The sequence below is a fragment of the Tupaia chinensis genome, unplaced genomic scaffold (genome assembly GCF_000334495.1).
Source record: "Tupaia chinensis unplaced genomic scaffold, TupChi_1.0 Scaffold145082_1, whole genome shotgun sequence".
Taxonomy (NCBI): Eukaryota; Metazoa; Chordata; class Mammalia; order Scandentia; family Tupaiidae; genus Tupaia; species Tupaia belangeri.
In genome coordinates this window covers 754,897-774,467 of record NW_006204943.1, presented here as the reverse complement: position 1 = coordinate 774,467, position 19,571 = coordinate 754,897, and the positions used below count along the sequence as shown (strand labels likewise).

Genomic DNA, 19,571 nt, shown 5'->3' with positions numbered 1-19,571 from the left:
CAGACACATGTGCTCTGAACCTTAACAGGTTGGAGAAACGGAGAGGAGATTGTGGTGTGACCACACTCCATCGGGAGGTGCTCTCTCTCTTTCTCTTCCTCTGTCTCTCTAGCCAGTGCACAACCTCAGGAAAACTTTAAAAAAGACTCTGTTGGAGGTGCTTTCTCTCTTTCTATATCTATCTCTCTCTCATGGGAGAAATAAATAAATTTTAAAAAGGCAGGTGGTGTGGTGGTTAAGGGTACTGAACTCCCACATGGCCAACCACGGTACAAGTCTTGGCCCAGGAAGCTTGCTCTCTCACTTTCCCTCTTTCTTTCTCTTCTCACTCTGTCCCTCTCTGGTCAAATTAAAATAAATAAAGTTAAATAAAATAATTCTTTTTTAAAATAAAGTATATGATGGCACTTTATCTTAAATATTTTGGTGCTTATTTCCTAAAAAATAGAGGTACTATCTTACGTTGGAATATTTATTACTTTAGTAAATTTAACAAGGATACACTATGATATCTAATCTATCTTTGTGTTCTAGTTATGCCTGCCGATGTAGCAATGGCCTTTCGAATGGTTTTCCTGCCCATGACAGTGTCAGTCTAGGGTATTACATTTAGTGACATTTAGTATTACAGGTTACATTCTGTTGACATGTTCCTTTTGGCTCCTTGAATCTGAAACATTTTTTCAGCATTTCCTTATCTTTTGAGACATTGACAGCCCTGAAGAACTCATCTCTCCTTGTATTTTTAATAGAATATTTCTTATTTGGAGTTCATTCGATGCTTTCTCATAATTATATTCAGGTTATTCATTTTTAGCCAAAACACTGCATGAGTAATATTGTGTCATCAGAGTATCACATCTGGAAATTCAAGGTGTCCATTTTTCCCTCATCGATGACACTAAGATTGATCACCTGCCTGAGGTTTTAACTGATTTAGTCTCTGTATAATAACTTCTTTCCCCTTGCAACTCATAATCAGTCTGTGGGGAGATAGTTTAGGACCATGCAAATATCTTATTCCTCATCAAAATCTTCCCCCACCCAGATTTAAGAACCATCCATTGATGATTCTTACCTGATCCAGTCATTGCTTTCCTTTTCTTCTTTTTCTTTTTATATTTTTGTTTTTATTTTTATTTTTTATTTTTTTAGTTTTCTATAGGATGCCTGCACTCACCAGAGAAAGGAAGAGAGAGGAAAAGTGAGAAATCACCCCCTACACAGACTAGCCATACTGTAATCCCTTCTCTTCCACTGTCCTTTTGAGATTTGGGGTATGTGAATGCATGCACCTAGGGTGTTCTTCAAGCCACCAGGTCTAGGACTCAGACTGTGCTATTGGCCATGTGGGATCCAGCTGCCTTAAGCACCACACCACCAGCTGGCCCTGATCTGATTATTTCTATGATATTTGCAAAATAATTATCTCCCAACTCTTAGCACTCTCGCCATACTTGACACTTGACACTTTAAGCAGCACTTCTCCCCTATTCCCTTATTCCCTATTTGTTTATGTACTATTGATACGGCATCTGGTTCTTAAACCCCCAGTGGTTTACAATTTATTACAGAAGTTGTGTGGTGGTCGTATTGTTCCAGATTTGATCAGTGGAAGCTCCTTCAGATTGGTTTTGGCCACTCTATACTTGGTGCAGGTGTCCTTTCTTTAAAACAAATATTCATTGGTTATTACTATTATTAGCACCTCTTACTTCCCAGGTTTATCTGCTACCTCCTAGTTCTGGAACCTCCTATTTCTCTTAAGAACCCTGTTTCTATCTAATAGAGAATGGTGGCAAAACCACAGTCCAGGTGTTAGATGAGCTCATTGCTACTCCATTATCTTTGGTTTCTGACTCTTGGTAGAGAGAACACACACACAAATGTGTATATATATGTGTGTATACACCTGTATCCATACATGCAAAAAAGTACATATATATATATATATATACTCATGTACATGTTTTAGAAGTCTTGAATTTATACCAATACTTTCAAATTCAGTCTGTCTTCTCAAGATTCTTGCTATTCTTCATTCTATATTTGTATGTGAGAAACCTAGTTTTCAATAATATCAGCACATTGACTCTCCCAATTGTCTAATATATCTAAAATTCTTCCAGAATTAACCCAGCATTTTTAACTTTAATTTTTCCCACTTCTGTGATTAACTTTATGCTACTTTTTTCTTGCCTCTCACTCTCCCTTTCAAGTTTATTCTGCAGCAGAAATGTTTCCCCTGCTCTTGGCTAAAACTTTGGTCCTCTCCATGCCTTTTCTGGTTATTATTAGGTAATAAAATGTACTATAGTCACTTAAAATTGGAAAGTCAACCTTGATTCAAAAATCAGGAAGTATAATGCAATATTGTATATTCATACTTACTTCAATGTTCAAAATTTAGCCCTCAACTTTCTGGTATCTCATGTAAGGCCTGTAGTCAGTGGGCGTCATGATTTCGGGGGGACAGGATGGAGGTGGTAACTTCCTTTCTAATACCTCCTGCATTGCGTAGCTGCCGACACCGTGCAGTTCAGAGTGTGTGCTAGAGCAGGCACATGTCCTGTTCTGTCGTGGTATTCCCTGCAGCTCTCTGGATTGGCAGGGGTCTTAAAGTTGACTCTTAGACACTTCTCCTGTGAGTTCTTCTTTGGGTTCTTCTTAGGCTCCCCTGCTGGTCTCCTCTGACTGTGACCCTGTCACCCTTGGCAGTCCCTCTCCTTCCGTTGGCTGCTCCTAATCCCCTTCGGTTTCTGGTCTCCAAGATGCCTTCGTACAGGCTCTTGCGGTTGGGCTTTCCTTGTTCCCTGGCAGAAGTTCTCTGGACAAGGACAGGAGGACTTCAAGAATGACCTCTGGCTCTGGCTGCCTTTCCTATCCCAAGCTGCTTATCTCCTGCTTTAGATTCTCCCTGGGTTGGTCTATTGTGGAAAGAAACAAGGTTTTCCCTCTCACAGTCTTCTACCCTTCAACCGCAGACAGCTCTACTTTTTTAGGCGTTAAGTTTTGCACTTTTCCACCCAAACCCAGTGTCAGCTCTCTGAGTGACCCCATTAATTCCTGCTTACTACCTTGATCCTAGAAAGCAGACTCCCATCCACCCCATTCCCAGCACAGCAGCTGCTCTCTCCAAGGAAATCTCTTCATGATTCCTCTCTCAAACTCTACTTTCACCGTTCAGTATTTTCCTTGTGGAAAATTTTAGGGCTGTCTAATGGACCTGTTTATTTCCTTTGAAATTTCTCCACTTGGTCTGGAATCACACATCAGAATTCATTTTTCTTGCCTTGTATTGTTTCAGTTGGAACCTCCAATATCCTATAACATGACATTAAATTATTGGGTTGCTGACACTATTTTGCATGGATAAATGTAGAAAAAATACTTCATGACTTTTCCAACAACCTAACAGATGAGCATACTATGCTTTCTTGAAATGCAATGTTTGTAGCTCTGTATGCCAATGAAACATCTGTACAAATGGGCAAGTTTTTGTTTTAGTTATACTTTGGGATGAATATAGCCCTGTGCTATTTATAAGCAAGTGGAATCCCTATATTTTCATTTTTAAATATGGTGAGTATAATGCAATGTTATAGAAAAAATAATGATATGGCTTCATTTCTTCTCATTGCAGGAAGAATTCAAGAAATTGCTTTATGGCCTCTGTTTCTTTCATGCTTTGGTACAAGAGAGACGAAAATTTGGTCCGCTGGGGTGGAATATTCCTTATGAGTTCAACGAGACTGATCTAAGAATCAGTGTACAGCAGCTTCACATGTTCCTGAACCAGTATGAGGTATCGTAAAACTCACAGCAAGGACATTACCTATTTTGCTCTTCATTGCATCGTAAGTGTGCAGTAAGCAGGGCCTTCTGATTAATTTGTACTCTTATAAAATGAATAGCAGGGCAGTTCCCAACAGCTTATTTAAGTAGTATTTTATTATAACAGGATATTATAGCTGCTGTAGTAAGGAGTTAGGAAGTCAGTTTGTCTATTAGGGTCCTGTACTTTATCATTTATTTTCACACATGGAGGCCTGAGAAATTACTGTATTATACTTATTTTGGGAAAGACGTGAGAAACTGTGGAAAAGACTTGAAAAGCTCATAAATCTAACAGGATCCAAATTTTCAAAAGGCAGCGGGGAGATCAGTTTTCACCTTTTCTAGGGATTGATTTTATTTTTTAAAAAATGTTGTTTCAACATTATTTTAGAGTTTAGCTTCTTTATCAGGAAAAAAATAAACAAACAAACAATTTAAACCTTTACTATAAACCTGAAGTATAGATTCTGGGAAGAAGTTGAATAACCTAATACCTTATCAACCACATTTCATCCTCTATAATTCTAACACAAACACACACACACACACATGTACATAAACAGAATGGCGGTACTCTGTCTTTGTTTATCAGATGGATTTTTAAACAGCTATTTAATTTTATTTATTTTTATTATTATTGTTATCATTTTATCTTACTGTAGGGCACACATACTTATCAGAAAAGAGAGAGAAAGGGAAAGTAAAAAAGTAAACACCATGTCCAGGACTTGAACTGTGGTCAGCCATGTGGGAATCCAATGCCTTAACCATCACACCACCTGCTGGTCCCTATCAGGTGGATTTGTAATCTGTGTCTTTAAAGAAATACTGGGTAAATCAACTCAAATGCTCCATTGGGATACAGAGGTTTTCTTGAAAACTAATCCTCTAAATTTTGGTTACATTTAGTGGGATATATTTAACTAAATCGTTTCATCAGAGGAATACCAATGTTTGGTTTTTGAAATTTATAGTGAATTCTGATCATTTCTTTAAAAGATTTGCAAATAGGAAAACATTGAATTCTATCTCTATGCTCAAATGGCATATCTAAACTTACATGAGGAATCTATTATTTGCAATCCTGTGTTTCGTGTTTCATTAAACAATTCCTGTTGGGACCAGCAATTGGCATAATGGCTATGTCGCTGGACTCCCATGTAGTCAACCATGGTTGGAGTCCCAGACCCGGTGACTTAAACTCACGCTGGGCGCATGTGCATGCGTGCCCAAGATCTGGAGAGAAGAATGGAGAAGAGATTGTGGTGTGGCCATTCCACCCGGGGGGTGATTTCTCGCTTTCTGTCTCTCTGTCTCTCTCCTTCTAGCGGGCACACGCACCCTATAACAAAAACTTCTAAAAAAAAAAAAAAGAAGAAGAAGAAGGGGAACCAGCAGTTAGCGTAATGGCTATGTCGCTGGACTCCCACGTAGTTGACCGCGGTTTGCGTCCCAGACCCAATGGCTTAAAACTCACGCCAGGCGCGTGTGCGTGCCCAAGATCCCGAGAGGAGAATGGAGGAGAAGGGATTGCGGCATGACCATCCCCCCTGGGGGGTGATTTCTCGCTTTCTGTCTCTCTGTCTCTCTGTCTGGCGAGTGCACGCGCCCTATAGCGAAAAAACCTCTCCAAAAAAAAAAAAAAAAGAAGAAACAACTTCTATTTGTACTAAAGTGGAATGAATTGAATAGACCTACTGTTTTCAGCATCTAAATTTGCAAAACATTTCAAAGAATAGTAAATGTGATGAGTTTCTTTCTTTCTTTTTTTTTTTTAGAGGTTTTAGCTATAGGGCATGTGCGCTCACTGGAAAAACAGAGAGAGAGAGAGAGAGAGAGAAAGTGAGAAATCACCCCCCAGGGGGATGGCCATGCGGCAATCCCTTCTCCTCTATTCTCCTCTCAGGATCTTGGGCATGCACACACACGCGCCCAGCATGAGTTTAAGCCACCAGGTCCAGGACGCGAACTGCGGTCGACTTGATGGGAGTCCAGTGACATCCATTATGCCAACTGCTGGTCCCATGAATTTATTTCTTGTAATGACATTTATCAAAAAAAAAAAAAGCTACTGATAATGGAAGCAAAAAATGCAGTAATAAGGTGTTTGAGTATTTGAGCCAAAGTAATTACTCTCTTTATAAAAATAGAAAAGGTTGAGGAGGTCTTCCACCTAACAATTTGGTGTATTCTAATTTAAAACACTATAGTCTATAGTGGAGTCAATTAAAAGTATATAGGTATGCAAGACTGTTCAACATTCACAAGTCACTTAATGTAATCATCACATCAGCAGACAAGAAAAGGAAATAAAAGGTATATTGATGGATTGGGAAGGAAGAAAGAAAAAGAAACTACTCCCGGAACTAATAAGCAGTTCTAACAAGGTGGCAGAATACAAGGTTAGTACTGCTTTTCTGCATACCAACAATGAACAAATGGAATTTCAAATAAAAAACACAATATCATTTATATTAGCACCCCACACACAAAATGAAATACTTAGGTATACATTTAATAAAATATTTATAAGAGTTGTATGAGGAAAACCGCAAAACTCTGATAAAAGAAATTTAAAAACTAAATAAATTGGGAGATGTTAATCAATAAGAAGACTCACTACTATCAATATCAATTCTCCCCAGTTTAATCTTTAGATTCAATGTAATCCTAATCAAGTTTTTTGTAGGTATCAACAAACAGATCCTAAAATTTTATGGATAAAGTCCTGTGAGAGCCAACACATTATTGAAGGAAAAACACAAAAGTTGGAAAATTAATACTACTCAATTTTAAGACTTAATATAAAGTCACAGTTGGCAAGACAGTGTGGTATCTGTAACAGAGTAGACAGTGGCACAGAATAAGGAGTCCAGAAATAAATCCACATAAATAGTCACTGTTATTTTTGACTGGACTCCCACTTGGCTAGACTGCAGTTCGAGTCCTGGGCCTGGCAGCTTGAAACTCACTCTGGACGTGTGTATACATGCCCAAGATCCCGAGAGGAGAATGGAGGGGAAGGGACTGCGGCATGGCCATCCCCCCTGGGGGGTAATTTCTTGCTTTCTGTCTCTCTGTCTCTCAGGCAAGTACACATGCCCTATAGTAAAAATCCTCTTTAAAAAAAAAAATAATAATCACAGACCTAAAGGTAAAACACAAACCTATAAAACTCCTGAAGAATAACATAGAAGAAAATCTATATGACCTTGGGTATGCAGTGGCTTTTTAAATACAACACTAAAGACACAATCCATGAAAGAAAGAACTGATACAAGCTGGACTTCATTAAGATGAAAAATCTCTGCTCTGTGAAAGAGAGCATGAAAGATAACCCACAGACTAGGCGAAGATATTTGCAAGAGACATATCTGGTAAAGGATTGTTCTCCAGAATATACAAAGAACTCTTAAAACTCAATAATAAGGAAACAAACTACCTGATTATAAAATAGGTTGAAGAGCTTAACAGATGCCTCACCAATGAAGATATGCAGATGACAAATATGCATATGAAAAGATGCTCCACTTTATATATCATCGAGGAAATGCAACCTATAACAGTGAGATAACTCTACGCACCTATAAAAATGGCCAAAATCCAGAACGCTGACAATACCAAATGCTGGTGAGGCTGTGGAGCAACAGAAACTCTCCTTCATTGCTGGTGAGAATGCAAAATTGTATAGTCCATTTTGAAAGACAGTTTGGCTGTTTCTTCAAAATTGAATGTACTCAGGACCAGCAGTTAGCGTAATGGCTATGTTGCTGGACTCCCATGTAGTCGACCGCGGTTTGAGTCCCAGACCCGGTGGCTTAAAACTCACGCCGGGCACGTGTGCGTGGGTGCCCAAGATCCCGAGAGGAGCATGGAGGAGAAGGGATTGCGGTGTGGCCATCCCCCCTGGGGGATGAGTTCTCGCTTTCTGTCTCTCTGTCTCTCTCTGTGTGGCGAGAGCACGCGCCCTATAGCAAAAACCTCTCAAAAAAAAAAAAAACTGGATGTACTCTTACCATATGATCCAACAATTCAAGCTCCTTGATATTTACCCAAAGAAGTTAAAAACATGCCCATCCACTTGCATGTGGATGTTTATAGCAGGTTTATTTATAATTGCCAAGTATGGGAGCAAATGGAATGTCCTTCAGCGAGTGAATGAGTAAATAAACTGTGGTATGTTCGGACCTTGAAATATTCAACATTAAAAATAAATGAGCTATCAAATCATGAAAAAGCATGGAGAAAACTTAATGCATGTTGCTAAGTGAAAGAAGGCAATCTGAAAAGCCTATATTTTGTGTCATTCCAACTATATGACATTCTGGGAGAAGGCAAACTTTGAAAGACAGTAAAAAGATCCCTGGTTTCCAAGGCTTAGGTAAGAGGGAAGGATGAATCCGTGGATATCCAGGTAAAGATATCTAACAGATTCTTGGCATTTAGATATAAAATGGAAGGGAAAGGAGAGAGCACACAATAGCGATATCGGTCAAGTGTTAGGAGAAGCCTGAAAATGTATGAGATTTAAAAGAGAGGACTTGTGATATTAGAAAAGAACAGAGTGAGTGAACATTGGTGAGTGACAAATATCCATGGCAGGAGAAAGGACAAAAGGTGTGGAACTCGCAGACTGAGCAGCCAGAAACAAACAAACAAAAAAAAAAAAAACAAGAGAGAACAAGTTGAGTAAATAGGGAGTATTAAGAATAGTCCATGGGAACCAGCAGTTAGCGTAATGGCTATGTCGCTGGACTCCCACGTAGTCGACCGCGGTTTATGTCCCGGACCCGGTGGCTTAAAACTCACACTGGGCGCGTGTGCGTGCGTCCCCAAGATCCCAAGAGGAGAATGGAGGAGAAGGGATTGCGGCATGACTATCCCCTCTGGGGGGTGATTTCTCGCTTTCTGTCTCTCTGTCTCTCTCTGTCGTCTGGCGAGCGCACGCGCCCTATAGCAAAAACTTCTCTAAAAAAAAAAAAAAAAAGAATAGTCCATCCTGGGGCCAGCCGGTGGTGTGGTGTTGAAGGGGACTGGACTCCCACATGGCTGACCACAGTTCAAGTCCCAGACCTGGTGGCTTGCTTTCTCTCTCTCTCTCTCTCTCTCTCTCTCATTCTGTTCCTCTCTGGTCAAATTGAAATAAATAAATGAATGAATCAATAAAGTTAAATAAAATAATTCTAAAAATTAAAAAAGTAAAAAAAAGAAGAATAGTTCATCCTGTTAAATGCTGGATAAAGTAAATTAAGTGCCCACTGGATTTACACCAGTCACTTCAGAAGTGTTTGTTTTAGCTCTTTCTTTTTCTATTAGAATTATTTAATTTAATTTAATTTATTAGTACTATTATTTTTCAATTTGCTATGGGACATGTGTGCTCACCAGAGAAAGACAGAGTGAGAGAGAGAGAAAGAGAGGGAAAGTGAGAAAGCAAAGCTGCTAGGTCTAGGACTCAAACTACAGTTGCCCATGTGGGAGTCTAGCGCCCCAATCACCACACCACGTGCTGAGTCCATTTTATCTCTTTAAATGTGGAACTGCATCTAACCCTTGGAACGCTGCCAAAATAATACTATATTTATTTGGAAAAAATGTTTTGACCAATGTAGACATGTCTGTGTTTCTTTTAGTCCATTTAGACCAAAAGAATGTGATATTGAAGTGTATTAAATGAACAATGGAAAATAATTATGTGGTACAAGAATGGGTGATTCCACTTTCAACAAGAATCCTTTAGGGGCCGGCAGGTGGCATGGTGGTTAAAGGTGCTGGACTCCCACATGGCCAACCATGGTTCACATCTTGACCTGGTAGCTTGCTTTCTCACTTTCCCTCTCTATCTCTCTTTCTGTCCCTCTCTTGTCAAATTTAAAAAATTAAACAAACAAACAAATAAATAAATAAAAGAATCATTTAATGGCATGTATCACTGACAGAACTGTTTTTTTCTACTAAATGACAATTCAACAGTGCTTCCCATTCCTCCAGCACTATAATTATATAGCAAACTTGACAGAATTGCTATTCTCGTGTGTGTCACACATAATTCATCAAGAGTTAAAGAGGGATTCACCAAGGAATGTGAATTCGTAGTTTCCTTTGATATTATTAAATCTAATGTAAGCCGCCTTCAATAATCAACATTTTCTTCTTAAAGCAGGTTATCCTGTCTTGACAAGGAAAGCAACCAACATTAAACTCTTTCTCTCACACACAACACCTAGACTAGTGACAGTTTTTGCCATCAAAAGAATGAAATCAAATGTAAGAAGGGTGCATTGAGGCCAGCAGATGGTGTAATGGTTATGTCGCTGGACTCCCATGTAGTCGACCGCGGTTTGAGTCCTGGACCTGGCAGTTTAAAACTCACGCTGAGCGTATATGCATACATACCCAAAATCCTGAGAAGAGAGTAGAGAAGAAGGGATTGCAGTGTGTCCATCCCCCCAGAGGGTGATATCTCTCTCTCTCTCTCTCTCTCTGTTTCTGTCCCTCCAGCAAGCACATGTGCCCTATGGCAAAAATCTCTCTTAAAAAAAAAAAAAAGAAGAAGAAGAGGAAGGAAAGAAATCTGGAGTCATTGATGCTAGTTTATTTTTCATCCCTCTCCAGACACATCTGACCTTTCCTCCAGACCCCACCTGGCGCTCTATCCCACACCCTATACCGTGTCCCTGTGGTGTACTTTTTCTTCTCCTAGTGTGAGGTGTTCTTTTTTCTGTTTCTGAGCTTTGGCATATATCTTCCTCCTATCCTGAGTGCCCCTTCCTGTGCTTGATCCCTGTCTACTTTGGGGACTCTTTCTCAAACAGTTAACTCAGACTAGGAGCCAGGTTTGCCTCCCACTGGCACATTTCTGCATACCACTTCGATCACGGTCATTTTTTCATTGAAAATTCTTATCATTATGGGTGAGTATCTATAAGAGTAAAAGGTGATTACGTGTTGTTTTGATCTTCCAGTGGTTGATTTCCCCATCATCTCTGTGATGTATCTCTTGTCTCTAAGATTCTCAAGCATAGTGACCAGAATCATGGGTGGCCAGGCTCTGATTTATGCTGGTAGCCCTAACAGAGGGCTGATGTAGGAGGGGTCTTCAAAATGTTCATAGGAAATGAATAATATATATTTAAAAATTGTGTCAAATTAATTCATTATATTTTCCACGAACTTTTTGAAGTATCTCGTATCTAAGTTACAAAATTTGGCTAAGAAGTGGAGCGCATGTTGCCGAATCATGAGTTACTAGACCATGTGGTGACTTTGATTTGTTTGCTCTTGTGCCCTCAGTGCCTAAAATGTATGTAATAGTTGGCTTGATATGTCTGTTTAATGAATGAATCATGATGAATGGAAAGGTTTTCAAGGTCTCAAAAGATTACAAGGCTACTAGATGAAGAAATTTGGCATAATAATTGTAGCACTTAAATAGGAAATAGTTCAAGTATTTGATTAATGATAATAAAATAATTGGTTATTTGCTACTAGGAAAAATTAAAGTTAGATTCCTCCTGTTATATAAGAAAAGGAATTGGGGACCAGAAGGTGGCGTAATGGCTATGTTGCTGGACTCCCCTGTAGTCAACCACGGTTCGAGTTCCAGACCCAGTGGCTTAAACTCACGCCGGGCACGTGTGTGTGCGTGCCCAAGAGCTCAAGAGGAGAATGGAGGAGAAGGGATTGTGGCATGGCCATCCCCACTAGGGGGTGATGTCTCTCTGTCTCTCTCTGTTTTACTGGCAAGCGTACGCTCCCTATAGGAAAACCTCTCAAAAAAAAAATAATAATAAATAAAAAATAAGAAAAGCAATTGGGGCATGACCACACACCATTGGCACTGCTTTCTCTCTCTCTCTTTCTCTCAGACACACACACACACACACACACACACACACACACACACACACACTGGCAAATAAAAAAATATATTTTTGAATAGTATTTTCGCTATAGGGCACGTGCGCTTGCCAGACAGACAGAGAGAGACATAGAGACAGAAAGCGAGAAATCACCCCCTAGGGGGGATGGTCACGCCGCAATCCCTTCTCCTCCATTCTCCTCTCGGGATCTTGGGCACACACGCACACGCACCCGGCATGAGTTTTAAGCCACTGGGTCCGGGACGCAAACCGCAGTTGACTACGTGGGAGTCCAGTGACATAGCCATTACGCTAATTTCTGGTTCCCTTGAATAGTATTTTCAAAAAAAATTGTTCATGAAATGGCCAAAGAAATCTCATATGATTTGGTGAAAAAGTAAATGCAAAATTGCATATACAGTGTGATTATAATTGTCAAAATATATATGGACATTAAAAAAAGTAGTGAAAAAAATTAACACTATTGCTGAATTATATTGCATTTGTTTTGAATGTCACTCAACAGTGCCAGGATTTCAAAGATGGCATTATGGTCTAACTCATTTGTGTCTGGCACATAGTGGGTAAATAGTAAACGAGTTAATAGAGGAATTCTGTTCTCAGCATTGACTGAACGGGGATGCAAAACCAGAAAGATCTTGGGAAACTTGGCAACAATTAGCAGGGAGGTGTATGAAGGGAAATTGAGTTAATGCAAACATTTTGTAAGATGTTTAGCAATAAGAGCAAACAAGAAACATAAGTCCATGGAATGTGTTACTGATAACTTTATATATTTAGAAATTTTTTGCTGTAAGGTGTGTGCGCTCACTGGAGAGACAAAGAGACAGAAAATGAAAAATCACCTCCTGAGAGGAATGGCCATGCCACAATCCCTTCCTCCATTCTCCTCTTGGAATTTTGGGCACCCACGCACACACGCCTGGCATGAGTTATTTTTAAACCACCAGATCCAGGACCTGTAGCTCAGTTTTCTACATGGTAGTCCAGCGACACAACCATTACAGCATCTGCTGGTCCTGCTACCTATAAATTTTAACTGGCCGAGTGACTTGGGCTCTCAATTTTAGGAACTGCCTTATGATGCCCTGCGGTACATGACTGGTGAATGCAATTATGGAGGCAGGGTGACCGACGACTGGGACCGGCGCACACTGCGCAGCATTCTAAACAAATTCTTCAACACAGAATTAGTTCAAAATCCAGAGTATAAATTCGACTCAAGCGGCATCTACTTTGTACCTCCTTCTGGTGATGTAAGTATGTTCTTCAAGAAAACTAAAAGCGGTAAAACATGAAATTCCTCTGGTAGAGATAATACAAAAAATGGTGATTCCCACCCCCCACCCCCCGCCAGGTTGTGGTTCTCCTTTTATTCTCCCCCCCCCCCCCCTCCAGCCAGGTTGTGGTTCTCATTTTATTCCCAGAAGTCAAAGGGCATATGTTGAATGTTAAACACATGATCACATGCAACAGAATCACTTACCATAGCCGCCCCCATACCCTAACCCCATCATCCTTCAGGATTACTTGAACTTTTAAGAATCTCTCATATCTAAATTATAAGGTTTTGCTAAGAAGTAGAGCACATTTTACCAAATCATGAGTTATTAGACTATGTGGTGACTTTGATTCGTTTGCTTTTGTATCCTCAGTGCCTAAAATAATGTGTAGTTGGCTCAATACGTGTCTGTTTAATGAATGAATCATGATGAATGGAAAGATTTTGGAGGTCTTGAGAGACTGTGAGACATGGGGCCAGCTGATGGCACAGCAGTTACATCACTGGACTCCCACATGGTCCAGGGTATCTGAGGGTAGACATTTGATGTAGATAACAGAGAAAATTAGTCCCAGGGCCTAGGCCACTTACTGGGCAGAGTAAATCAACTGGGGAGTTGGGGGTAACAAGATCTTTAATAATGAACTGTCAAGAGAGAACAAAACAAGATGATGTGGGGTATATGTAATATGATTCAGACGGTAAAATCATCAGTGACCAACCTCCTCCCCTGTCACACATGTATGTGGGTGTTAGCATATGATCATCAAGAAAGGTAAGGAAGGGCCAGCAGGTGGCATGGTAGTTAAGGCATTAGACTCCCACATGGCTGACTGAGGTTCAAGTCCCAGACCTGGCAGTTTGGAAGTCATGTTGGATACAAGATCCCAGGAGGAGAACAGAGGAAGAGAAATGTGGTATGGCCATCTCCCCTGTTCGGGGTGGCTTCTCAATTTCCCTTTCACTGTCTCTGGCAAGCTCACGCATCCTATGGCAAAAACATAAAAAAGGAAAAGGGGGAGAAAAAGAAATAGAATTTTGATAGAAGTATATGTAAATAGTACATAAACTGTGTGTATGTACATATAAAGATGTACAATATTAATGGTGGTTAATTTCAGGATAACACAACTTCAAATAATTTTTACCATTTTGAGTTGGGTGGGTTTTTTTTAACAATGGGAGTAAACAGAATAATCAGTAAATTAGAAAAATATTTTTATTGCAATAAGTGAAGAACATCAGCAAAATGTGACACAGAAAAGATTTCTCTGGAAGAAATTTCTAAATGAAGTTACTAGGATTCTCTTTCCCCCATCTAAAAACCCATTCCAATAGAAAATGGTATATTTTCCTTTTCTCTCAACATATGTTCATAAATTTAAAAAAAAAAAAAAACTTGGTCTCAGCCTGAAAGAAAATGAAAGTATTCAGCATCCATTCTCCAGGCTCATCTACTCAATACCAGCGGGTATTGAAAGTTACCTCTTTTCTGTGAGAGGTTCTCCAGCATAATTGATTTCTAACCTCCTGACTTCTTGTTATTCATCTTTGCAGCACAAAAGCTACATCGAATACACAAAGACTCTGCCACTGACCCCAGCACCGGAAATCTTTGGGATGAATGCCAATGCAGATATCACTAAAGATCAGTCAGAGACGCAACTGCTATTCGATAACATTCTCCTCACACAGGTGTGTGATCTGTATGGGATCTGGCTTCTGGACCTGTGAAAGAGGTTCTCCAAGAAACATGTACTGGCAAGATAGAGGCTCCCTTCCACAATTCTGTCTACTAACGTGGAGGAGCACGTATAGGAGAAGAAAAAGCACATATAAGGGATTGTAGGTATTATGGTGGTTAAGGGCACTGGACTCCCACGTGGCTGACCAAAGTTCTTGTCCTGGACCCTGGCGGCTTGCTTTGTCACTTGCTCTCTCTCTCTCTCTCTCTCTCTCACTCTCTCTCTCTCTCTCTCTGTCCCTCTCTGGTCAAATTAAAATAAATAAACGAACCAGCAGTTAGCGTAATGGCTATGTTGCTAGACTCCCATGTAGCCAACCGCGGTTAAACTCAAACTGGGCGCGTGTGGGTGCCTGCCCAAGATCCCGAGAGAATGGAAGAGAAGGGATTGTGGCATGGCCATCCTTCCTGGGGCGATGATTTCTCGCTTTCTGTCTCTCTGCCTCTCTCTGTCTTTCTGGCAAGCACACGCGCCCTATAGCAAAAACCTCTACCAAAATAAATAAATAAATAAAGTTAAATAAAATAATTAAAAAAAGAAAAAGCACATACATGATACACGCCTTAAATATAGATTTAAACTTAAAGTACATGAACAAAGGACTTTTTCCAACAATCGTTTTCTTTTCTTTCTTTCTTTTTTTTTTTTTTTTTGCAACCCAGACCTATCCTTTGAATATCATTCTGCTTCTAGGAACTCTATTTTTATTTTTCTTGCATAAACTATGTCCAAATACACTATGTATTGTGTCCTTTTAAAATATTGGATCATTGGAAGTCATGACTTTTTTTTATGATTTTTTTTGAGGGGGAGAGATTTTTGCTGTAGGGCGCATGCGGTCACCAGAGTGACAGAAAGACAGAAAGCAAAAAATCATCCCTGGGGGTATGCCCACACCACAATCCCTTTTCTTCCATTCTCCTCTCAGGATTTTTGGGCATGCATACACACATGCCCAGCATGAGTTTCAAGCCACCTGGTCTGAGACTCGAACCATGGTTGGCTATGTGGGAGTCCAGCAACGTAACCATTATGCATCTGCTGGGTCCATTTATGTTTTTCTATGCAGAAGTGCATCATGACTTTTCTGACAACCCAATATCTTTAAAATAGAAGAAGAATTTCAGAAATTCTTGGGGAGGACCAGCAGTTAGCGTAATGGCTATGTTGCTGGACTCCCACATAGCCAACCATGGTTCGAGTCTCAGACCAGGTGGCTTGAAACTCATGCTGGGCATGTGTGTATGCATGCCCAAAAATCCTGAGAGGAGAATGGAGGAGAAGGGACTGCGGCATGGCCATCCCCTCTGGGGGGTGATTTCTTGCTTTCTGTCTCTCTGTCTCGCTCTCTCTGTTTGGCGAGAGCATACGCCCTATAGCAAAAACCTCTCCAAAAAGAAAAGAAAAGAAAAGAAAAAAATTCTTGGGAAGCAGTTTGATAACAGAATCCATCTGGAATTTCACCTATTTTATATTTCAGCTTCTTATTAATTCAATCACATCTTTGTATTTCATAACATTTAACCCAGATTGGACAGGAGCAGTTTCTTGTACACTAATAGTTTATCAAATTATATAATATTTTAAAAATATACAGTTGCATAGTAACTAAGCACAAAGTGAATAAAAATGTTTTAGGAGAAAAATATAGCTGATTTTTGGTACGCATGTAGCTCTGCTTAGAGCATAAATGCATTGGCACTTAGGAGGGGAACTCTGTAAGGCACCAGAATTTAGCATGCCATGAGTCAGCACATTTGAATGTGAAAGACTTGGTAACTGCTTATCTAGTAAGGTGTCTTCTCTTCTATTCTACTTTCAGAAGAGGCTCAGTTGTTTATTTTTTTCTTAATGTTTTAGAAGCAAACGAGTCCAAATGACAAGTGTTCCCATAGAGAATAAATGAAAATTTAATAAATTATGAATGACTATCCAGTGAAGCACATTCTCCTACTCACTGAATTCTAACTTATCTTTTCATTCTTATGACATCTCAGAGTAACGACGGTAGTAGTTGATACTTAACATAGTGCTTGCTGTGTGCTAGCACTGACCTGTTTTATGGATAACAGCGCAACACTTAGACAACCCTGTGAAGCAGAGGCTATTACTCCCATTTTACAGCTAGAAAACTGAGACATAGAAATATTAAGTAATTTGCTCACAATCAGATGGTATAATTTCAAACCAGTATACAAAGTCTACCAATCTGGCTCCACTAGTTAGACTCCAGAATCTGTGTGTGTGTGTGTGTTTTTTTTCCCCCAAGTTTTTTTTTTTTTAAAGGTTTTTGCTATAGGGTGTGTGCACTCGCCAGAAAAAGAGAGAGAGACAGAGAGACAGAAAGTAAGAAATCACCCCACGGGGATGGCCACGCCTCAATCCCTTCACCTCCATTCTCCTCTTGGGATCTTGGGCATATACGCACACGTGCCCGGTGTGAGTTTAAGCCACTGGGTCTGGGACTCGAACCACAGCCAACTACATGGGAGTCCAGTGACGTAGACATTACACTAACTGCTGGTCCCAGAATCTGTGTTTTGAATCACTGTGCTCTATGGATAGATGATAAATAGATAGACAGATATAGGTATATCTTTCTAGATTCAAAAAATGGGATAAGACCTAGTGGGTAGTTGAAGAGGCTGAAAAAGCTAAAAATTCAGAGCACAATGTGGTGTGCTGTCACTGCTGGAAGAGTCCATGGAACAGCTCTCTCTAGTCTATTGTATGATGACATTTTCTAATAAGACAAAAAGGATAAAGATGACTTTTATGTCCATTTTCCTCATTGATAGTACAAAATTAGCTAGTGCCTGAGCATAAAAATATAGGTACGAACACAAATAAGTAGATTTTTAGGAGCATTGCATGCATGTAATACACAATAATATGACAATAGGACATTTATAGTGTCTGTTGGCTTTATTTAAACTTGATGGGGTGTGCCACATTACAGAATACATAAAACAGTGGGTTCATTCCAACAGAAAATGACTCAGAACCAAACAAATAAGTTTAATACACAAGGGGTATCTTCTCAGTATGTAATTAAACAACCTCTTTCAATATCCTGGAACTCATATAGGCAAGGACCATTATAGTAATGGGGAAACAGTAGTTCATTGATTCTAGATTGGGTTTATCACAATTCAGAGGCAAAGTGGCCAGAACTGCATAGCTTGGAGAGCAAGTGAACGATGACAAGACTTGTACATGATGTATTTAACTAGTACATCTTAGAAACAAGAAATAGGACATATTGGAGCTGCAAATGTTATTTTTGCAGAGCTCTTCTGCTTATACTTAACAGCCATTTTCAAGGGTCTCCTTGAAAATGAATCCCATGCCCCTCTACGTGTTTCATAAGAGGAAAATAACCCAGGAAAGATTCCAAATGGCATTGGTTAAAATAAATGAAAAGCACAATGAATTAAAAAAAAATGGCATTGGTGAAAATGCCAAGGAAATGTAGTAAAAAAAAGGAAAACAGTTACAAATAAATATTATTCAGTGACTATTAATTCCAACTCACATTAGTTGGATATTATTTTCAATAATCTGTCACCCCAGAATCAACAGATGACATAATGGCTATGTCACTGGATGCCCATGGGGTCAACCACAGTTCAAGTCCTGCACCTGGAGGCTTAAAAAAACTCATGCTGGGAGCATGTGCATGTGTGCCCAAGATCCAGAGAGGAGAATGAAAGAGAAGGGATTGTGGCATGGCCATCCTTCTAGGGGGTGATTTCTTGCTTTCTCTCTATCTCTTTTTGTCTCTCTGAGTGCCTGCACCCTACAGCAAAAACCTCTCTAAAAAAAAAAAAAGTCTATCACCCCAATTATGTCATTTAGTGTGTGAAAAATAGGTAAGGGAATGTTTGTATTATTGAAATATTTTTCTTACTTTTTTTGGGAAAAACCTGTAGGCCTAGGTTATTTGGTTCTTTTTTTTTTGCATGAAGAAATCATAAAAGAACAGTTTTTCTTTTCCTTTTTTTGGAGAGGTTTTTGCTATAGGGTGCGTGCGCTCGCCAGACAGAGAGAGACAGAGAGACAGAAAGCGAGAAATCGCCCACCAGGGGGGATGGCCACGCTGCAATCCCTTCTCCTCCATTCTCCTCTCGGGATCTTGGGCACACACGCACACGCGCCCGGCATGAGTTTAAGCCACCAGGTCCGGGACGCGAACCACGGTCGACTACATGGGAGTCCAGTGACAGCCATTATGCTAACTGCTAGTCCCTAGGCCTAGGTTTTTGTGTATTGGGGAGGCATAGCTCTTTCTAGAGCATAGGAATATTTTTAATGAGTCTGTAGTACCTTGTATGCCCATCAAAATATGAACAGAGATCAGCTTGTGATTATTTAGATATATGGAAATAGCTATTTTACTAGCTTTGGCTAAATATTCACAACTTTTTTGTTGTTGTTCTCAATGATTGGTTTTATATATTCAGTTTAACACTTAATTAAACTTACATTTATTTTATTGTGCAACTTTATCAAATCTTAACAGTGCTATGTGGAAGATAGTGTTAAAAATGTCAATAGAGGGACCAGCAGTTGACTGTAATGGCTATGTTGCTGGACTCCCATGTAGTCAACTGCAGTTCGAGTCCTGGACCCGGTGGCTTAAACTCACGCTGAGCGCGTGTGCATACATGTCCAAGATCCCAAGAGGAGAATGGAGGAGAAGGGATTGTGACATGGCCATCTCCTGTGGGGAGTGATTTCTCGCTTTCTATCTCTTTGTCTCTCTCTGACTTTCTGGCAAGTGCACATGCCCTATAGCAAAAACCTCTCAAAAAAAAAAAAAAA

The 19,571-nt window shown here is 39.8% G+C and overlaps 1 protein-coding gene across 1 annotated transcript in view; it reads left to right on the top strand.

Annotated features, from left to right (window-relative positions):
* Window positions 1–19,571, top strand: part of DNAH7 (dynein axonemal heavy chain 7) — a 288,975-nt gene that overhangs the window by 252,499 nt on the left and 16,905 nt on the right. Inside the window, exons 59-61 of the mRNA XM_006167772.1 lie at window positions 3,644–3,805; window positions 12,791–12,976; window positions 14,560–14,697. Coding sequence (XP_006167834.1) covers window positions 3,644–3,805; window positions 12,791–12,976; window positions 14,560–14,697 — 486 coding nt within the window. The remainder of the gene's footprint in view (window positions 1–3,643; window positions 3,806–12,790; window positions 12,977–14,559; window positions 14,698–19,571) is intronic.